A 20,063-nucleotide genomic window follows, 5' to 3' on the forward strand; every position below is an offset into this window, starting at 1 on the left:
ACCTACACCAGAGCTCAGAGCAACGCCGGATCCTTAACCCACTGCGCAAGGCCAGGGAACGAGCCTGCGTCCTCATGGACACGAGCCGGGTTTGTTAACCGCTGAGCCACGATGGGAACTCTCTTTTCAGTATTTTCTGTAGGACCTGAAAGTCTTAATGACTATGCACCATCTTTTTAAAAAACATCAGAAACACATAAAATGATTCATACTTTGAAAGCTAAAAGGAATTGCTTCAGTTCCCCTCCTCCCCCTCCCCTTTCCCCCCCCCCCCCCCCCCCCGCGCGCGCGCTCCCTCCTCCGCGGAGGAAGTCCCCGGGGAGGGCAAACCCTGGCCAGGCCGGGGTGGGCAGGGCTGCGTGGGGGTGATGGGTGAGCAAAGGATTCCTGGGAGGAGAAACAGTTGAAAGATGGGTATTCGGGGCGAAAGCACCCTCTGGGCAGCAGGTGTCCAGGTCCCCAGGGCTGGAAGGGGCCAAGGAGGGCCAGGTTGGGCGGCTCACTCTGCGCTGAACCTGCTTTTGCAGGCGCCCTTTGGGGTGTGTTTGGCGAGGAAGTGACGCCATCTGGTGGTCAGAGAGGAGACTGCTGGGCAGGCCCTGGGAGTTCACCCGAGGGCTTGGGCGTGTGGGTGAAGCAGGGGGAGAACTGCCTGGGGGGAGGGGGGGGGGAGAAAGAGTCCACAGCCCCGCCTCCGTGAGGACAGGCCCCGCCCAGCTGGTGCCTGGGCTGCCATCGGCCCAGCCCCCGACGTGGGCCCACGTGGGCCCCTGGGGGCCGCCTCCCCTCAGGGGAGGAGGGAAGAGGCAGGCAGGAGATGGGGTGCCCATCCTCGGCCTGTCCTGGGGGCTCCCTGCTTCCCGGCTATGTCTCTGGCCTCATTCTCAGGTTTCCCTTGACCCCGCAGGCTGGGCATGGGGGGGTCAGGACCAGGGCTCTCTGCCCCCAGCCCTTGGGTCTCCAGGGCAAATGAGCTGGGGGTGGGGCAGGGAGGGTGCTGTTCCAGAGGGTCCGGCAAGGGGTGGGGGAGGCCCGAGGTGGCCTCTACCTGCGCCACATGGGCAAGGACAGTCCTCCCGCCCCCGGCTGGGCCCCCTCCCCCAGGGTCCGCTGGAGGACCGCCCGCAGTGGCTCCCGCTTGCCCGGCTGGCAGCCGTTGTGAAGTAGATGAGCGGCTTGGCGCTGCAGTGGACACAGGCCAGGCCAGGAGCGTGGCCAGCGGGAGGAACAGGGGCAGCAGTTGGCTCAGAATGGGGCGCAGGGTCCAGCAGAGGACGTAGGGGAGGCCGCAGAAGAAGAGCAGGAGCTCCGAGCCCGGGACGATGCCACAGAAGCGGGGGCGCTGGCGCTGGGAGCAGCAGGCCACCCAGACGAAGAGGACGAGCCCTGCCACTCAGGCCACGCAGGCCAGGGACAGCAGCCACGTGACGCTGGCCGAGTGGGACCGCAGGCAGGTGAGCAGGTGGGCACTGGCCCGCAGCAGGCCGCAGGCCTTGGCTGCAGCAGCATGGCTGGCGGGGTCAGGGCCTAGATCAGGCCGCAGACGACAGCCGACGTGTGTCTGGGACGGCGGCCCTCGTAGCAGGTGGGGAAGAGGTCGGAGAGGCAGCACTCAGTGCTGAAGGCCGCCAGCAGCCCGAGCCCCCCCCCCAGAGAAGGCCACGAAGGTGACGGCAAAGTAGAGGCTGTCCTCCGAGCCCAGGGCCGCCTGGACGGCCGAGAAGCCCAGCTGGCAGCCGAGGAACAGGAAGTCCGCCAGGGCCACGTGCAGCACGTAGAGGGAGAAGGGGCCCTTCTCGATGCGGAAGCCGAGGTGCCAGAGGACCAGGCTGTTCCCCACCAGCCCCCCGAGGCCCACGGCCAGAGTGAGGTAGAAAACCACGCTGCTGAAGGTCCTCCAGAGCCCGAACATGCTGCCTCGGCTGGCGGGAAGGACCCTGCCGAGAGGTGACAGAGGGCGCAGCCTGCTGTCCTTGCCGTAGGACAGACGCGACTCCTGCCTCCTAACCCCCCCTCCCAATCCTCCCCCTTCCTTCCCCCCTCCCAACCCCCCTCCTCAACCCTCCCCCCTCCTGACCCCCCCCACTCCTGGCCTTGTCCAACCCTTCTGGCCTTGGGCTCTCTTTGCAAAAGGAGGGTTTGGGTCTGGACCACACTTCTGCTGGGTGCCCACCCCAGATGGTCCACAGGGCTGTTTGCCGCTGGCCCCTTGGGAGGAGCGAGGCCCAGAGTCCTGTGCTGGTCTGAGGGGAGAGATACCCCGTCGCAGGGAAGCCAAGGCCGCCGAGGGGCTCGGAGCAGCCCCTCCCCCCAGGATCCACACTGGGCTTTGTTCTCAGCCTCGGAGATGCAGCCGAGGGGACCCCGTAGCGGGGGTGAGGCTCAGCAGGGACAGAGACCCAGAGACAGAGATGAGACACACGCAGAGACACAGCGGGGGCAGGGGGAGCCCACTTACGCACCTCGGTGCTTCCCATGGTCACCCCTTTTCTGGGCTGTGCCCCCACCTGTCCACCCTCGCCCCCTCCCCACTGCTCCGGGTCCTGCCTCCCTCGAGGCCCCAGAGCCTTCCACTGTCCCCTCTGGGCCTCCCTGCCCCGCGCCCAAGTGTCCTTGCCGGCACCTATCTCTGTGAATGTCCTTGTTCCTGGGGGTGGGGGTCTCTCGCCTTCCCCCTCCAGGCCTTCCTCCTGCCAGGCCCCCTCTGCCTCCCCCTGGACTCTGCTGTGGGGGAAGGTCTGTGCTGACCCCTCCTCTCTGGGGACAAGGAGGGGCTGGGTCGGGTGGTGGGGGCAGCATGGGGCTGTGCTGGAGGGGGCTTTGCTCCCGGAAGGAGGTGGAGGGGGAAGTGGAGGAGGGGCTGCTGGGATGGGCCAGCTTTCACATAACGCCCCCCCCAGCCTGCTTCCCCCCCACTCACGCCCACCTCCCAGTCCCACAATGCCCCCCCCACCAGGAGTCCTCAGCGGTGTCCTGAGCCAGGCCTGGGGAGCGTCTGGGGCAGGGGGCTCCAAGCCTTTTCACCTGCTGACCCGGGCCTGAAATCCTCTCGCGTCCTCTGGGCCTGGCTGCTGGACCGGGGCACCCAGCGGAGGTTCCCTGGAAGCGGGAGGGGCCCCTGGGTTCAGAGGGTGAGCTCAGGCCTCGATGTCCCCGCGTGGGCCAGCCCTCCCCTTCCTCCTCGGAGGTGCCTGTGAGCCGGGAGTCTGGCTGAGTGGCTTGGAGAGAATGACCTGGTCCTTCTGGGCCTCAGTCTCCCATCCTGACCCCGTATATTCACTGACTGTGCACAGACAGCTCGTGCCTGGCCCGGGGCTGGATCTCGCAGTGGGTCTCTGGTTGGTGTGGCAGTGGGCAGCCTGGGGTGGCAGATGTTGCCCCTTTTCCCAAGGACCCACCCTTGACTGTCCACCTGCTGGCCTCAGACCCTGGGGTCCCAAGTGCCAACAGATTCTTTGGGGTTAAAATACTTTCCCAAATTTTGTTCTGCAGAGCTGCCGGCCCTGAGCTGGTCCTGCTGGGGACCTGCCTTTTTTGGGCTGCTCTGGGGCCCTGGGGTCTCAGTGCAGGTCAGAAGTTAGGAGCAGAGATGCTGTTTGTCAAGTGGATTTGGCTTTGAACTCATTCCCATAACACAAGTGCCTGCCGGTGGAGCGAGTGCCCTTGCCCAAGCCCCCCAGACCCCCAGCGCCCTGCATCTCCGCACGTGGCCTTAAGAAGGGGACCCCACTGCAAGGCCTACAGGCCCGGGGGCCTGGTTTTCTCCCCCCTTCCTCAAGGTCACCTTCCCAGGGAGCTGGCTCCGCCCAGGCTGCCCTGCCCTGCCCGCCCGCCCCTTCCCCTTGGCCCAGCACATGCCCCATCTCCCAGGGCAGCGCGTGCCCTCTGCCCACGGTGGCCAGCGGGCCTCCCGCATGACAAACTCTCAGCACAACTTTGAGAGAAGCGTCCGCCCTTGACGTGGGACAATGACAGCGGCAAGCATCTGCAAGGTGCGTGTCCGGGGCTGAGCGGGACTCCCCAGGACACTCGCCCCTGTCATCCCTGGAAGCTCACTCAGGAGAAAGGTCTTTGCAGAAGTGAGGGTTTTGAGATGAGGTCATCCTGGATTCTCCAGGTGGATCCAACCCACAGTGACAACTGTCCTTATAAGAGACAGAGAGGAGAGACACGCAGAGGAAGGGCCACGTGACCACGTAGGCAGAGAGGGAGGGACGCGGCCGCAGGCCCAGGGATGCCTGGAGCCCCAGAAGCTGGAAGAGGCAGGAAGGACCCTCCCCTGGAGCCTCTACAGGGAGCAGGGCCCTGGACACCTTTTCAGACTCTGCCTCCAAACTGTGGGAGGAGAGACGACGACGGCGTAAGCCGCCCCGTCTGGGGACCTTGGACCCGGCCACCCAGGACACACATGTGACGGCGGTGACATGCCAGCCCTCTCCGTGGAGCGGCTCGTTTCCGGCAGCAGCGTCTCCGAGAGGGCCGTGCCACCAGCCCGACTGCAGATGGGGAAACCGCGGCACAGGAGCCTGAAGAGCTGACCCAAGCGGGTGGTCAGGGATTCGAGCCAGGCCACCCGCGTGACGGCATCGCCGCAGGCCTTGAGGCAGGAGAGAGACGGGCTCCAGGATAGACAACAGCAACCAGCCCTGTATTCACACTTCCCGAGGCAGGAGACAGGTGGGACCGACATTTACAAGCAGCCCCCCGTCCACACTTCAGGAGAGACATAACACAGGCCCAAGGCCGGCAGCTGGGACTTGTCTTCCTCGAACTTGTCAAACAGTGGTGATTGATGACAGGATCCAAAGGGGGCTGAGCCCTGCCGGGAGGGGACAAAGAGGTCCCATCCTCCCCATCCTCGGGCTCAGGGAGACCCCAGCTCCACGTGCACAGAGACCCCGGGTGCCGGGGTCCCGCCCCGGCGGTCAGCGGCACGTCCCGAAGAGGAGGGGCGGCAGGCGCAGGAAGAAGAACGGAGACGCGGCCACTCCCGAGGAGGAGTGCGCAGGCGGTCTCCAGCTTACTGGTGGACAAGGCGAATTATAAAGGGGAAAAGGCTAAAACTAACATAAACAATGGAAGATCAATACCTCAAAATTTTCCAAAAAACAGAGATACGCTTTTAAGATTAAAAAGCGCGGAGTTCCCGTCGTGGCGCAGTGGTTAACGAATCCGACTAGGAACCATGAGGTTGTGGGTTCGGTCCCTGCCCTTGCTCAGTGGGTTAAGGATCCGGCGTTGCCGTGAGCTGTGGTGTAGGTTGCAGACACGGCTCGGATCCCGCGTTGCTGCGGCTCTGGCGTAGGCTGGGGGCTACAGCACCAATTCGACCCCTAGCCTGGGAACCTCCATATGCCGCGGGAGCGGCCCAAGAAATAGCAACAACAACAGCAACAACAACAAAAAGACAAAAGACAAAAAAAAAAAAAAAAAAAAAGCGCAAGATTTGGGTAAAGTACAGTCTAAAAGCATCAAATAGAATTGAACACCATAAAAGAGCAATCAAGCAGGATCTAGGGATCACGTAAGCTGCACATGACCTTTGTAAAAGTTACAAATATACTGTTTTCTTAGAACAATCGTCTGATTATAAACCTAACAACTATTTTACTTTTTTTTTTTTGTCTTTTTTTTGCTATTTCTTGGGCCACTCCCACGGCATATGGAGGTTCCCAGGCTAGGGGTCTAATCGGAGCTGTAGCCACCGGCCTACGCCAGAGCCACAGCAACGCGGGATCCGAGCCGCGTCTGCAACCTACACCACAGCTCTCGGCAACGCCGGATTCTTAACCCGCTGAGCAAGGGCAGGGACCGAACCCGCAACCTCATGGTTCCTAGTCGGATTCGTTAACCACTGCGCCACGATGGGAACTCCTATTTTACTTTTAACTTTATTATTAATAGATTTCTATACTTACAATACTTAATTCAATAAATCAATAATTATCAATAACTACCTATAACTCCTCAAACTTACTTATTTACTTACTAAAACCTTAAGACAATTTTAGCTAAATAATGCATACCAATATTGCCCAAGATCTTGTGAAAAACAGAAGCCAAATCAGAGACCCATTTAGATGTAGACAGTGGGGAGCTATTCTCCCGGAGGTACGTTGGCGGTTTAGCAGGCAAAGATAGTAAAAGGTAATCAATTCCTTTCTTGAGGTAAGGGACAGGGAGTTAGGGCCAGTAAACAAGGCACAGATGGTTTACAAAAGAGCAGAAGCTTAAAGGTATGTTTCCTCAGGCATAACGTCCTCTGGTTTCGGGGGTCTGGCCAGCCTGTTGTTTTGCAGCCCTTTCTTCAGACTCTCCTGGGCTTTGTCATCAGGTGAAATCCATCCTTGAAACTCGCCTCCCAGCACCGGGGCTCAGAAAGGGAGCGTCTGGACCACTTTCCGCCGTGCTCTGCTCTGGAATCCTTCTTTGCCAAAAGATGTGCACGCAGGTCAGGGAGGGCCTGGGTCTGGTCAGGTGTGAAAGATGCAACGGGGTCATTGGCCAAAAGGAACAAAGATGGAAGAACTGTGCTATGGGAGTGATTTAAATCACCTCCCTCGGGGATGCCCGCAGCCTCCCGGCTCCTTTGGGGCCGTGTGACTGCTTCATTTCCGCCTGAGACACGCAGACGAAGCCTCTGTGTTTCTGTGCTCTCCCACCGTCGTGCTGAGTTTCTAACAATAAGCTTTATTCCTGTGTCACAGTCTCGGCCGCCTTGAAACAACCTTGCTTTGGCCACCGGGGCAAGAATCAGGGCGAGGCTGCTTCCAGCCTCGAGCTGGTCTAGTGGCTGCGATTCCTGTGTTCTTCCAGGCTGCCCCGGTTCCTGTCCCGGGCAGAGAAGAATTAGGATCTCATGCCAAGCCATCACCCACTGCAGCTCCCCCCAAATCCATCTCAGAGCCACTGGCTCTTCCCGGATCCTTGGAAACCAGGGCTGAACCCCAGCCTCACCCCTCTTGCAACACCGTGTTTGTTCGGACACGCCCTTCCTGAGCTTTGCACAGCGGGAGGCCTGGGTCCAAGCCTGATGGTTCCCGCAGGAGCCTGGATGACCCCGAGTGGCCAGCGTTTGGCCATTTCTGATCTCCCCCGGTGGGCAGCTCCACGCAGTTCAGCCTAAACCCAGCCCTGTGGCCCCGGGGCGAGCCGACAAAAAGTGCGCCTCTGTCTCTGAGTCCATGTCTGCAGGCTGGGCCCTGGTTTTGTCACATCCTTGGTGACGTGGGGACTCAGCGAGGAGCTCATGCTGGGAGAGACTGAGGAAAAGGGAGCCGGGCAGGGGCGGAGGTGGGGGACAAGGTCACTGGAGGCCCCTCCTTGAACCTGTTTGAATCTGTGAACAGGTCTCTCCTCAGTTTCCATGGCCGCCGTCCCACCTGAACCTCAGACAAAATCACCTGACTCTGAGACCCAGGGCGGGGAAGTGAGGTTGCCGGGTCCCCCAGGGGCAGGTGGGGAGTGGGGACAGGGCTCATCCCCAGGCAGCGGAAGGCGGGTCTTAACGGGGCCTCAGGAATGGCCTGGCCAGCCCCTCAGGGGACAATTGCCCTTAAGTGGCTAGAATGGCACTCACGGTTCTCCAGGGGAGGGGGCGTGCCCCGGGGACCACGGCGGGGGGGGGGGCGGGGGGGCGGGGGAAACACCGGCAGGAGCCAGAGGGAGGGGCTGCGTGGGAGCTTGGGCTTGGGCCTGGCTGGTTTGAATCATCTCCGGGGGCTGAGGAGGCCAGGGGCCCTGCGGTCTGGGACCTGCCCCGGGCTGGGGCTGCCGTGGGCTGATGGGCAAGAGATAGAGGCCCCATGGGAGCCCCAGGAGGAAGGCAGGTGGGGGCCCTGCAGGGGTTGGTTTGCATTTGTAAAGCAGGGCTGCTGCCACCTGCGGTTTGCTATCTCGAGGAATTGGCTAACTGGGAGGGGCAGTCCCCTGGGGTCAGGAGGCCCCAGGAGGGGAAGCATCAGACCCAGAAAATAAAGGACAGGCTTTGTCCAGGCAGGTGCCCCAGCTGCCCGCGGGCGAGTGGGCCTGTGTCTGCAGCTGTACTTTCCGCCTCCTTCCTCTGGCCTCCTCCCTGCACGGGGGTCTTGCCTGGCCTGGAGCCCGGGTGTGGAGCTTGGCGTGCCCCCGAAACCAGACCCCCTTGGCCACCTCTCGGCTCTGCCCTCTCTCCAGTGTGGGCCTTGTCTGGACAAGTACATGACCTCACGAGTGTCACGTGTTCCATTCCGTGCCCAACTTGTGGTGCAGGGCTGGCACATGGTGGCATTTCTTACCTCTGCTACCACTCCGATGGCTGGGAAAAGAGTTGTCGAGAATTAAGCTCTTTTTTTTTTTTTTTTGGCTGCCCCCACAGCGTGTGAATGAATCATCCTGGGCCAGGGATTGGACCCATGCCACCGAAGCGACCCGAGGTTCCCCTGGGACAGCACCTGATCCTTAACCTGCTGAGCCATTAGGGAACTCCCCAAACCATTAGGCCTTTTTTCTCAAAACATCCCTTCCCAAAATAACTAGGCTCAGCCCTCAGTCACAGGAGCAAATGGAAACTCCGCAGCCCCAGGGCTGCAAGAGCTGCCTCTCCAGCTGCCCCCCGCTCAATCCCAGAGAGAGGACCAGGCAGTGGGAGTGTGTTTCAGAGATGAACGGGTCCAGGGCTTCTGGAAGAACTGTTACGCCATTCGTGAAAAGAAAGACACAGCTCAAGTGGATTTTGCGTTTTACACTGAATATTTTATGGTGTTTTTCCAACCTCTGAGATCATTTTCCAGCTCAGCAGTGAGCCTGGCCTTCGCACAATGAAAACAAATGATAATTTAAAACTTTCCTCCAAGTTGGGGTGAGGGGGGCGTCTTCTGTGGCCCCAGCGGATGGGCAGCCTCCCAAATCCCGCACCTGCCCGACCCCGCCCACCTGCCCCAGGCACTGGGGGGGGGTTAATAAGGAAACCCCGCAGCCCCTCAAACTTCTTCAGGTGGTGGGCGTGCCCCCGGAAGGTGGACCCTGGGAGCCTGTCCAACCTGGGTGGGGCTGCTCCCCTTCCCAGTGGTTCCTGGACGGTCCGTGAGGGCAGATGTGGACGTGCCTGGGTCCATCACAGCGCTGGGCTCTCGGGAGACTCAGTGGGCAGGTGAGTGAGACCGCCAGGCTCAGACCCCCCCACTTCCGTCGGGGAGGGACCTCCTTCACGCTGTCCCTCTCCTGCTGTCGGCGGCGGGGTTCTTAGTTCCTTTAGGGCATTTGTGAAGGCCCTGTGGGGGGACCCTGACGCTGGGGTCAGGGCTGGAATCTCAGCTCCAGGGACGTGGGCCGGATCCGACCTGGGGCTGCTCCCTGGCCTCTGGATTCAGAGCCACAGGGAAGGCCCGCCGTTCCCCGGGGTTGCCTTCGGAAGAGGTGGTGATGGCGGCAGGTGGCGAGCCCCTGGGGGTGGGGAAGAACTTGGCATTGATGGAATACCTCGAGGCTGCCTTCCGTGAGTGACGTTTAGTCCAGCCAGACCTGTTTGCAAAGCCCCTCCTTCAGCCTCCAAGGCACAGAGGTGTCGGGCTTTTTTTGTTTTCTGTCCGTGGAGCAGGTCACCTTCCTGCAAACCCATGGTCTGTTTTGTCCCTGCAACTTCCTGTCCCCACCCCACCCTGTGGCCTAATAGCCATTATCTGTCCCCTTATCACAGACATCTTATCTCCTGCAGCCCGTGCAGAAAGCCTCAGGCAGCCCGGGCAGAGAGGGGCCGGCCTCACCGATCCTGTGTGCGCCTTCATACGTGTACGTCTTATGCGTGTTTCAGAAGCGGTTTCTACTATTGCGACGTGTTTTAAAATAGGTGTGAGGGACGCAGAACACAGGCTTGTGGTTGCTGGGGGGGAGGGGGCAGGGAGGGGGAGAGACGGAGGGTCTGGGGTCAGGAGATGCAAACTATTACATTTAGAACAGAGAAGCCATGAGGTCCTGCTGTCCGGCACTGGAGCTGTGTCCAGTCTCTTCCCACAGAACACGATGGAAGATAAAATAAAGAATGTATGTATATGTGTGACGGGGTCACTTTGCTGTACAGCAGAAATTGGCACAACATTGTAAATCAACTGTATGGTAATAAAATAAGAAGATTAAAAAAATAGATGAGAGGAGTTCCCGTTGTGACTCAGTGGAAATGAACCCCACCGGTATCCATGAAGATGCAGGTTCGATCCCTGGCCTCGCTCAGTGGGTTCAGGATCCAGCATTGCTGCAAGCTGCTGTGTAGATCACAAACTCGGCTCAGATCTGGCGTTGCTGTGGCTGTGGCATAGGCTGGCAGCTGCAGCTCCTATTCGACCCCTAGCCTGGAAACTTCCATGTGCTGTGGGCGTGGCCCTAAAAAGTAAAAAAATAAAAATAAAAAAAAAGTGAGTAAGAGTTCCTGCTGTGGGAATTCCCATCAAGGCTCAGTGACTAAGGAACCCAACTAGTATCCATGAGGACTCGGGTTCAATCCCTGGCCTTGCTCAATGGGTTCAGGATCCAGCATTGCCATGAGCTGTGATGTAGGTTGAAGACTCGCTTTGATACCGAGTTGTCGTGGTTGTGGTGTAAGCCGGCAGCTACAGCTCCGATTGGACCCCTAGCCTGGGAACTTCCCCAGGCTGTATGGGTGCAGCCCCAAAAAGACAAAAAAAAAAAAAAAAAAAAAAAAAAGAGTTCCTGTGGTGGAGGGTGGTGGGTTAAGACTCCAGCTGCAGCCACTTGGGTGGCTGAGGCCTGAGGGATCTATCCCAGTGGGGCACAGGGGCTTAAAGGATCTGGCGATGCCGTGGGTCGCAGCTGCAGCTTGGATTCAAACCCTGGCCTGGGAACTTCCATGCGCTGCAGGAAAAAAATGACAGGTGCAAGTGGTTGTGGCGTGTACATCATTCGGCATAACTTGGTGCTCCCAGGTTTTCGTCCTTGGTGTATGTACCTCGGGTTCAGTCCCTTTAACAGTGGGGCAGCGTTCCATCCACCGTAGGGCTCCGTCTATTGACCCGGCCTCGTCGGGGTACACACCCATATCCTCTCCCCGTTACCGTGTTTCGCCGTAAGAAACGATCCTGCAGCGAAACACGCCTAACAAAGGAGGGGCCTGGGGAGACGACACAGGAAGCTTCCCGCTTGTCTGGAAGGCTGCTTTTCATTTTTCTTTTTTGTCTTTTTGTCTCTTCAGGGCTGTACCTGTGGCATATGGAGGTTCCCAGGCTAGGGGGCCAATCGGAGCTATAGCCGCTGGCCTATGTCACAGCCACAGCCACGCCAGATCCGAGCCACATCTGCGACCTGCACCACAGCTCACGGCCACGCCGGATCCTTAACCCACAGAGCAAGGCCTGGGATCGAACCCGTAACCTCATGGTTCCTAGTCGGATTCGTTGACCACTGTGCCACGACGGGAACTCCTGGAAGGTTGCTTTTTAAAACAAGATGTCAACAGGTATTTAAAAACGCTAAACTTGGTGGTCTAGGGCTTGGTGAAGATGCAGTGTTTTCCCTGCTGTGGCCGGGGTTCGATCCCTGGTCTGGTAAATGAGATCCCACATCAAGCAGCTGCACCCTGTGGCCGAAAAAAATTTTTTTTAATTAAAAAAAAATGTTAAAATTGGACTCCACCTGGTGGTGGACATGTGGCTGTCCATTAAGAAAGCTTTTCTGTGTGCGCAAACTACTTCATAAGAAGAAGAAACGCTGGAGGATATTCCTAAATAAGAGAAGTTAAAATATTGTGATGGTCCCTGTGTTATTTAGTGGGGGAGTGGGACCCTCTTTTTCTGGCACCATCTTTAACCTCAAGGGTACCCCCTGCAAGGTCCGATTTGCCCCCTGCAGTGGAAATCTGTGCTTCCGGAGACCCTTCCTGCAAAGTCTGTATCCTTTGGGCAGAAGTGAGACAATGAAGCATTGCAGACATCAAATGGGGTTCACCTCCTGTTTCCGTTCCATGGGCCCAGTGCATTTGGTATCTCAGCCACCATAACCGCCACTCCACCGGCGTAACGCGTTCTCACGGATCCTGACGGTGCCAGCATAGAGATGCAAGCGTCCTGTGACTGGCGAAACTGAGACCTCCGGTTGGGGAGGTTGGCAGCCTCCCAGGAATCCAGGAAAGCCCGGCATTGTCTGAGCTTCCCCTGCCTCCTTGCTTAAGGATCAGAATGAACACCCTCCCCCGGTCTCCCAGTTTGGTCCTGCTTCATAGACCTTATCCGCAACCTGGAGCCTTCTTCTTGACTGGCATGGACCAACCATGGTGTCTCATGCCAGCGCCCACTGCAGCTGCCATCCCCGATTCACACATCAAGGGCCCCTCCCAGTATCCTGTCCGTGGATCCTGGACCTGCTCGCTGCCCGGGGAAACTGGATTTAGCCTCCTTCGGGCGGGCATCAGGGAGGACTTGGCGCCAGCTCCCCCGACTCCCCCTCACGGCGGTTGTCCTCTCCTCCGCCCCTGCATTTCTCTGTGCCCACTGTGCTGTTGGATGTTTCGTCACAGGGGAACCCAGGAGGCTCGTGACTTCCCCGTTTTGTGGCCACTCAATCATGAGACATAGGACCTTGGCTTGATGAGATCTCGTTTAGGGCAAAGGAGGAGCTTTCCTGCGAAAGTCAGATTCACCGTCTCCATCTTCTTGGAAGATGAGGGATAGAGGCAGTAAACATGGTTGATGCCCCCCGCCCCTGCTTCTCTCTCTCCCTCCCCACCCCTTCTCTCTCTCTCCCTCTCTCGTTTTTAGGGCCACCCCTGCAGCCTATGGAAGTTCCCGGTTCAGGAGTCGAATCAGAGTTGCAACGGGTTTATGTCGCCGCTTGTGGCAACGCGGGATCCTTAACCCCCGAGGGAGGCCGGGGATCGAACCTGCATCCTTGCAGACACCGTGTTGGGTTTTTCACCCACTGAACCCCAACAGGAACTCCCCTTCCTACTACTTATCCACCATAAGGGGGGCAGGCACACGGCGGGCGCGTTCCTGGTGGAAGGGTGCCTCTGGAGGTGGAGGCGTGGGGTGCAGGCAGGCTGCGAATTTTCTGGCACTTCTCCTATCAAGAGGGGAGGAACCTGCCTCCTTCCCTTAACTCTGGGTGGCTTTTCACCACTGCAGGGTGGCGGACCTGATGCTCTGGGACTCCCGAGGCCGCAGGCAAAAGGCCAGAAGCTTCCTTCTTTGCTGCGGCCGACACGCGGCTTGGAGCCCCGCCCCGTCGTGTAAGCATCCAGCCTCCCCGAGGCTTCCGTGCTGTGAGGAGGCCTGAGCTGCATGGAGAAGCCGTGGGCAGGCTCGGGCCTGACAGTCCCGGCTGAGCCAAGCCTTTCAGGGATCCCAGCCCGAGCAGCAGACGTAGGTGAGGAGGTTCCAGATGATTCCAGCCCTCAGCTGGGGGCCCCTTCACTTGCTTGTAGCACCTGAGTTTCTCCCGCTGAAGCGCTGGGCCTTGCTGTGCTGTTTTCCTAAAGAGCAGAATGTGTGAGCCTAACAAGTTGCTTTGAGCCTTTGCTTTGGGGGTGTTTGTTACACAGTAACAGGAGACTGGCCCCGGGGGTGGGTGGCCCTCTTAACTCCTGTCCTTGGGCCACTGTCCCAGGAGGCAGGTGGGGATAGTTTGGGGTGTATTTTAGGCATCCTGGCAGCTTTATAGCCACACCTGGCTGCGCCATCAGAATCTTCCCTGGGTTCTTCGTCCCAGCTTGCGGATTTAGAATCTGCGGGGACTTCGAGACTGGTTTTGGAGTTCCCCTTATGGCTCAGCAGCTTAAGGACCTGACATTGTCTCCAAGAAGATGCGGGTTCAATCCCTGGCCTCGCTCCGTGGGTTAAGGATCTGGCATTGCTGCAAGCTGCGGTGTAGGTCACAGGGGCAACTCAGATCCCTTGTCGCTGTGGCTGTGGAGTAGGTCTCAGCTGCAGCTCCTATTCGACCCCTGGTCCAGGAACTTCCACATGTCGCAGGTGCAGCCATTAAAAAAAAAGGAAGGAAAGACTGTGCTAAAATTGTATTACCAAAAATGTGGTTGCAGCAGGAATAGATAAAAAACCAAGAGAACAGGACAGCTAAGGAGCTGACCTTCACTTACAGAAACGATATGTCCTAGAAGTGGCACCGCTGACCGGTGGGCAAAGGAAGGGAAGGGCTTTTCGATGAATGTTCTGCTTGGAAAGAACAGCTTTGATCCGGATCTTGCTCCCCACGTACTCCGGCCGCGTGCGAGACCTAAATGTGAGAAGCAAAACGTTAACCTTTTATGTATTTATTTATTTTTTACTTTTCAGGGCCATACCCACAGCATGAGAAGGTTCCCAGGCTAGGGGTCAAATCGGAGCCGCAGCTGCTGGCTTACGCCACAGCCACAGCAATGCGAGATCCGAGCCACATCCAAAGCCCTCACCGCAGCTTGCAGCAATGCCGAATCCTTAACCCACAGAGCGAGGCCAGGCATCAAACCCGCGTCTTCGTGGATACGAGTCGGGTTCTAAACCCACTGAGCCACAGGGGGAACTCCGCAAAACTTCAACATTTTAAGAGAAAGATATGCAGGAGAACATCCTTTCAGCCTCGGGATAAAGATGAAAGGACTCTTGGACAAGTCACAAAAAAATAGCAAAATATAGGAGGAGATTGGTAATTAAAAAACCACACTTCTGTTTATCAAAAGCCTCCAATACAAAACGGTAAGTCAGGAGTTCCCGTCGTGGCGCAGTGGTTAACGACTCCGACTAGGAACCATGAAGTTGTGGGTTCGATCCCTGGCCTTGCTCAGTCGGTCGAGGATCCGGCGTTGCTGTGAGCTGTGGTGTAGGTTGCAGACGCGGCTCGGATCCCACGTTGCTGTGGCTCTGGCGTAGGCCGGTGGCTACAGCTCCCATTGGACCCCTAGCCTGGGAACCTCCACATGCTGAGGAAGTGGGCCTAGAAAAGGCAAAAAGACAAAAAAAAAAAAAAAAAAAAAAAAAAAAACCACAGGAAAAACCAAAAAAAAAGACACCAAAAAATAAAACAAAACATGAAACAAACAAACAAAAAAACGGTAAGTGAAGCTGCAGACTGGAGGAGAGATGTACAGTAACTACATTCCTGCTGTGGCAGCAGGTGAAGGAGCTGGCGTTGGCTCTGCAGGGGTGTGAGATTTACACTGAATATCAATTCACAAGAGGGGAAAAGGATTCCTGCCCATCAACAGGGAAAAAGCCAATTCAGTGGAAAATGGCCAAGGTATGCGAGGGGTTCACGGACAAGGAGACCCAGTTGTTCACAGAGGAAAGCGCACCCCGCCTAGCCAGGAACGCAGCAAATCGTCGTCCCAGCGGGATCCTGTTTCAGACCCAACTTGTTCAGGAGACAAAATGCCAAATGCAAATTCCCGGGAAGATGCGGACAATGGAGTCCTTATCCGCCGCTGGCGGGAGTGGACGGGCTTTGGAGACAGTTGGCAGCGGCTAGTCAGGTTGAAGATGCAATTCTCCGCCTGTATTAGGCGGCGTCCGGGAGGGAAACTGCGGGGCAGAGCCCTAGGCTTCTGGAGCAAGGCTGTGCCTTCTGTGTTAGGGACTTACCGATACCTGAGCAATGCCCTGGGCGCCCTTGGGCCCTGGTAGACACTGAGCGCCTGACCACAGGACCTCAAGTGCCCATGTGCCTGGACTGCCCATCCTGAGCCTCCAAGTCGTGATGTGGGCCTGGCGTGGCTGCCGTCCATCCTCAACGGACAGGTGCCCTTGGGGTTGGACCTCAGGGGGTCCAGGGGATTTTACGAACGTGTGGCTCAGACCCACACGCCACCAAAGCCTCGACTTCAGCTCACTCTGCAGGGCTCCACGGGGGTCGCCTAGACGAGGGGACAGAGGAGGAAGAGGGGTAGGCCTTGCTCACAGTTAGGTTGGTGTGTTGGCTTCCGGGGGGCTCAGAGGGACCGTCCAAGAGGAGGAGCGAGAGTCCCTGGGGAGCATGTGCCTCCAGACCCTGGGCTCCAGAACCGGCTCACTCCGCACAAGGCCGAGGCAGACTGTCACCGACAGGAGAGACCCCATCAGCCCCTCACGCGGACAGCGTTGACGTCTCCCCAAAACTCTGGGGCGGGCTTTCACTTCTGGAAGTAGTCATCGCTGGACCAGGTACGCTGGAAACTTCTGATTATAAAACCACTAGAAGTTCTTGGTTAAAAAAATATATAACAGGCATCATTTTAAGTACATGGCTGTGCTTCTTGTCCCGTTGGGGGAATCCCGAGGGGCTGAGATGGAAAGAGGAAGCAGGACCCCAGGGGGACAGCTCTGATGGACTCGCTCGTTCCGGGAACTTCGAGCCTGGGGTGTAAGGACCCACAACTGAAACTGAGACTTGAGGCGGAGACACGAACGGCTTCTCCCTCCATGGAAGGTTGGGCAGGAAGGGGTCTGCGTGTGGGGGAGGGGAAGGCAGTGCGAGGCGTCCTCTGGGAGGACAGCCAGAGCTCACGGACCGTGCTGCCAGGAGACGTGGGGTCGGGGCTAGATCAGGGGGTGCCTGCGTGCATGCGGGTATTATTAACCTGTTCATAGCCTGGGCAGTGCCCGAGGGAAACAGCGCTGAGAGACATCATGGGATTGCCTAGAGGCATCCTTGGGAAGGGGGCAGACTGGGCTCTTAAGCGCCCACGTCACTGAAGCTCAGTTACTACAACTACGAATTCAAAAGTTGGAAACGGGGGAAAGAGCAAGCGTGGACCTTCCCCTGCAGGGCGGCGTTTTCCTAAGAGGGGTGGAGGGGGACCACACGAGTGGCAGGGGTGGGACCACCCTACCGGCTCCAGTCACACGGGTGCCCTTAAAACTGTGAGAATTAACTTCCAAACCCCGTCACCCATGGGAGGGTGGCAGGTGGATGTGAAATCCCGGCGTGACTCTTCCGGCCGGTGTAAGTGGTACGGCAGCGTGGTTTTGACTTGCAGGCCTCTAATCACGAGCGATGCTGATCATCTTCTCATGTGTTTTTGGCATCTGTATGTCTGCTCTGGAGAACTGTCTGTTTAGATCTTCTGCCCATTTTTTGATGGGGCTGTTCTCTTTTTTGGTGTTGAGCGGTAGGAGGTGTTTATAAATTCTGGAGATTAATGCCTTGTCAGTCGATTCATTTGCAAATATTTTCTCTCATTCTGTGGGTTGTCTTTTCATTTTGTTTAGGGTTTCCTTTGCTGTGCAGAAACTTTTAAGTTTAATTAAGTCCCATTTGTTTATTTTCGTTTTTACTGTCATGACTCCAACAGGTGGATCTGAGAAGATGTTGCTGTCGTTTACATCAGAGGGTGTGTGGCCTCTGTGTTCCTCTAAGAGTTTGATAGTGTCTGGTCTTATATCCAGGTCTTTAATCCATTTTGAGTTTATTCTTGTGTGTGGCATTAGGAAGTGTTCTAATTTCATTCTCTTACATGTGGCTGTCCAGTTTTCCCAGGACCATTTATTGAACGGGCTGCCATTGATTATATAATCAATTATATCATATTCGATTATGTTCAATTGTATAATCAATATACATATATAATTGATTGATAATAAATATAATTGATTATAATAGTCTTTATTATATTATTTTCATATAATTGTTTAAGATTATATAAACAGGAGTTCCCATCGTGGCTCAGCGGTTAATGAACCCGACTAGCCTCCATGAGGACACAGGTTGGATCCCTGGCCTTGCTCCGTGGGTTAAGGATCTGGTGTGGCCGTGAGCTGTGGTGTAGGTCACAGACACGGCTCGGATCCCGAGTTGCTGTGGCTGTGGTGTAGGCCGGCGTCTACAGCTCCGAATGGACCCCTAGCCTGGGAAACTCCATATGCCACAGGTGTGGCCCTAAAAGACAAAAAGACAAAAAAAAAAAAAGATTATATAAACATAGAGGTTTTAATTTGTAAATTATAAAATTATGATTATATAACATTGAATTTAGAATAATAATTATAATTTTATAGTTAATACCCGTTTTCCACATTATTTACTTATTACTAGCATCATGGCTGTAATAGGTCCATAGTAAGAACTGTGGTCACTTGGATGTGTTTTGTCACCCTCCTGCCATGGCCCACACAGGACATGGTGACATTTCAGGCCTGTTGGGGTAAGTGGAGGGCTCTTTGCAGCCAGAGCCACCCGGCCGGAGCCTGGCAGCCCCTGGCCCCAGGCAGCCACCTGCAGGTCCCGAGGGTGACCACCTGGGCCTCTGGCTCCTCTTCTTCATCTACAGGACGGTGTGGCCTGGAAAACTGGCTTTCGAACAATGCTCGAGACGATTCTAGACCAGTGGGCGGTCGGCCAGACCCCGTGGCTCAGGAGCGCTGTTTGCTCTGACCGGGTCGAGGCTCCCAGGGGAGACAACTCACAGGCTCGGGAACAGGCAGAGAAGCAGCTAGAAGGCACACGGGGCTTAATGAAGGCCCTGAAAGAGTCCCTCAGGAGACGTTCTCCGTGGACACAGCAATCAACCTGTCTCCCCACCAAGAAGGGCATCAAAGATGGAGAAAAATGCAGCGAGGGGCTGTGGGTGACAGAGGGCCCCCAATGCCAAGGGACACTCATTGCCGGAGGCGGTCGGCCAGGACAGTGGCCAGCGGCCGTCTTTTCATCCCGAGACAGCTGGGAACGGCTGCGTCTCACCCCCGACAGAGGAGCTGGATTTGCACTAAGATGTGGCTCGCGGGAGAGGCGGGAGAGAGGCTTGAGGCGTCGGAGGATGCAGCTTTCACCCAAGGGAGGGAAGGAAGAAAGAAAGCAGGAGCCCACTAACGATGGAAATTAGGGCTTCAGGCCTTCCTGCTGTGGCGCAGTGGGTGAATGCTCTGACGCTGTCACTGGAGCAGCTTAGGTGGCTGCCGAGGCTCGAGTTCGATCCCCGGCCCAGGAACTTCCATATGCCAGGGGAGCAGGCAAAAAAAAAAAAAAATTATAATAATAATCTAAAGCTTCAGTGCCGATGCTGGCGTACATGTTATTATTTTAAAGTAAATGATTCCATGTTAAAAAACCTGTGTAATAAGTCTGTTTCTATGCTCATGACCTGCATTTTGAGACTGGGATCTATAGCAAAGTATTTGAGTTCGGAAAAAAAAAAGTCTCTGGAAACCGGCAGAGACAGCGTTTTCCTTGGCGCCTGCGCCCCTGGTGGGAAAGCCAGGGATGCTGAGCTCCTCGGAGTCAAGTGTACCTGGAACAATTTCTGCTTGAGAGATGTGCGCTAAAGATTCCGTGCATCTTCCAGGGAAATGAGATAACAGCAAAGACTGCTTGGATGGACCGTGGGTGAGAATTCTTTCTGTGAGTTTTATTTCCGGGCCATGAACTTGAAATGGTCTTGAGACCGTGCAAGGAATTGTTCAATAAATGCCTTTTCTGCTCGCTTCTCTTGTTGGCTCATCTCTCGTTTCCGTCCCCTGGCTGGTTGTTGTGGCTTTTACGGGGGCTAAGTCAGGAAGGGGGGGGCCTTTCCTTTTCAGTAAAAATCCTGCTCTTTGGGGACCTGCCGAGGAAAATAACTGAATATGTTGTAAGAGGCAGGCGGGCGGTTGAGTGGAGAACAGAGGGAGCGGGTGGGGGGGCAAAGCTGGGGTTTAAACATCTGGCACTTTCTGGGAAGGCTGGGGACGGGGGGACGGGGGGAGGGCGGGCACTGAATCACGGCCAGGCTGCAGGGGACGCTGCAGGCACCCTGGCTCCGGGCGGTAGGGCGGTTCTTTCCACGAAAGCAGAAGAGGTCCAGTTTCAGGCCCCTCCGGTTCCCATGGGTCAAACTTCTGTCTCCTTGGTTCTCACGTGGCTTATGTTCCCCCAGAAAATTCCCCAGGGACTGGCTCTTCTCCAGAGAGGTCCCCCGAGGGCCCCCACTTGCAAAGCCGCCTTCCCGAAAGCCACTCATTGTCCAGGGAGTGAAGGAGAGCCAGAAGGTCCGGGGCAGAGGCATCCCTACGGATGGAATACAATCTCCATTTTAAGGCAAGACAAAAAAAAATAAACATGAAATTCTGTGTGTCCCTTTGGGCCTCCTCCCTCCCTCCCTGAAGGGCAGGTGCCTGAGCATCGCACAGTGACCAGAG

At 56.7% G+C, this 20,063-nt stretch overlaps 1 protein-coding gene across 1 annotated transcript; it reads right to left on the minus strand.

Annotated features, from left to right (window-relative positions):
- MRGPRG (MAS related GPR family member G) lies at window positions 1,033–19,930 on the minus strand. The gene is given in 7 exon segments (XM_021082524.1): window positions 1,033–1,157; window positions 1,160–1,202; window positions 1,205–1,500; window positions 1,503–1,647; window positions 1,649–1,937; window positions 3,033–3,099; window positions 19,783–19,930. Coding segments are annotated over 7 exon segments (1,101 nt in total). The 3' UTR covers window positions 1,033–1,044.

The sequence above is a fragment of the Sus scrofa genome, chromosome 2 (genome assembly GCF_000003025.6).
Source record: "Sus scrofa isolate TJ Tabasco breed Duroc chromosome 2, Sscrofa11.1, whole genome shotgun sequence".
Taxonomy (NCBI): domain Eukaryota; kingdom Metazoa; phylum Chordata; class Mammalia; order Artiodactyla; family Suidae; genus Sus; species Sus scrofa.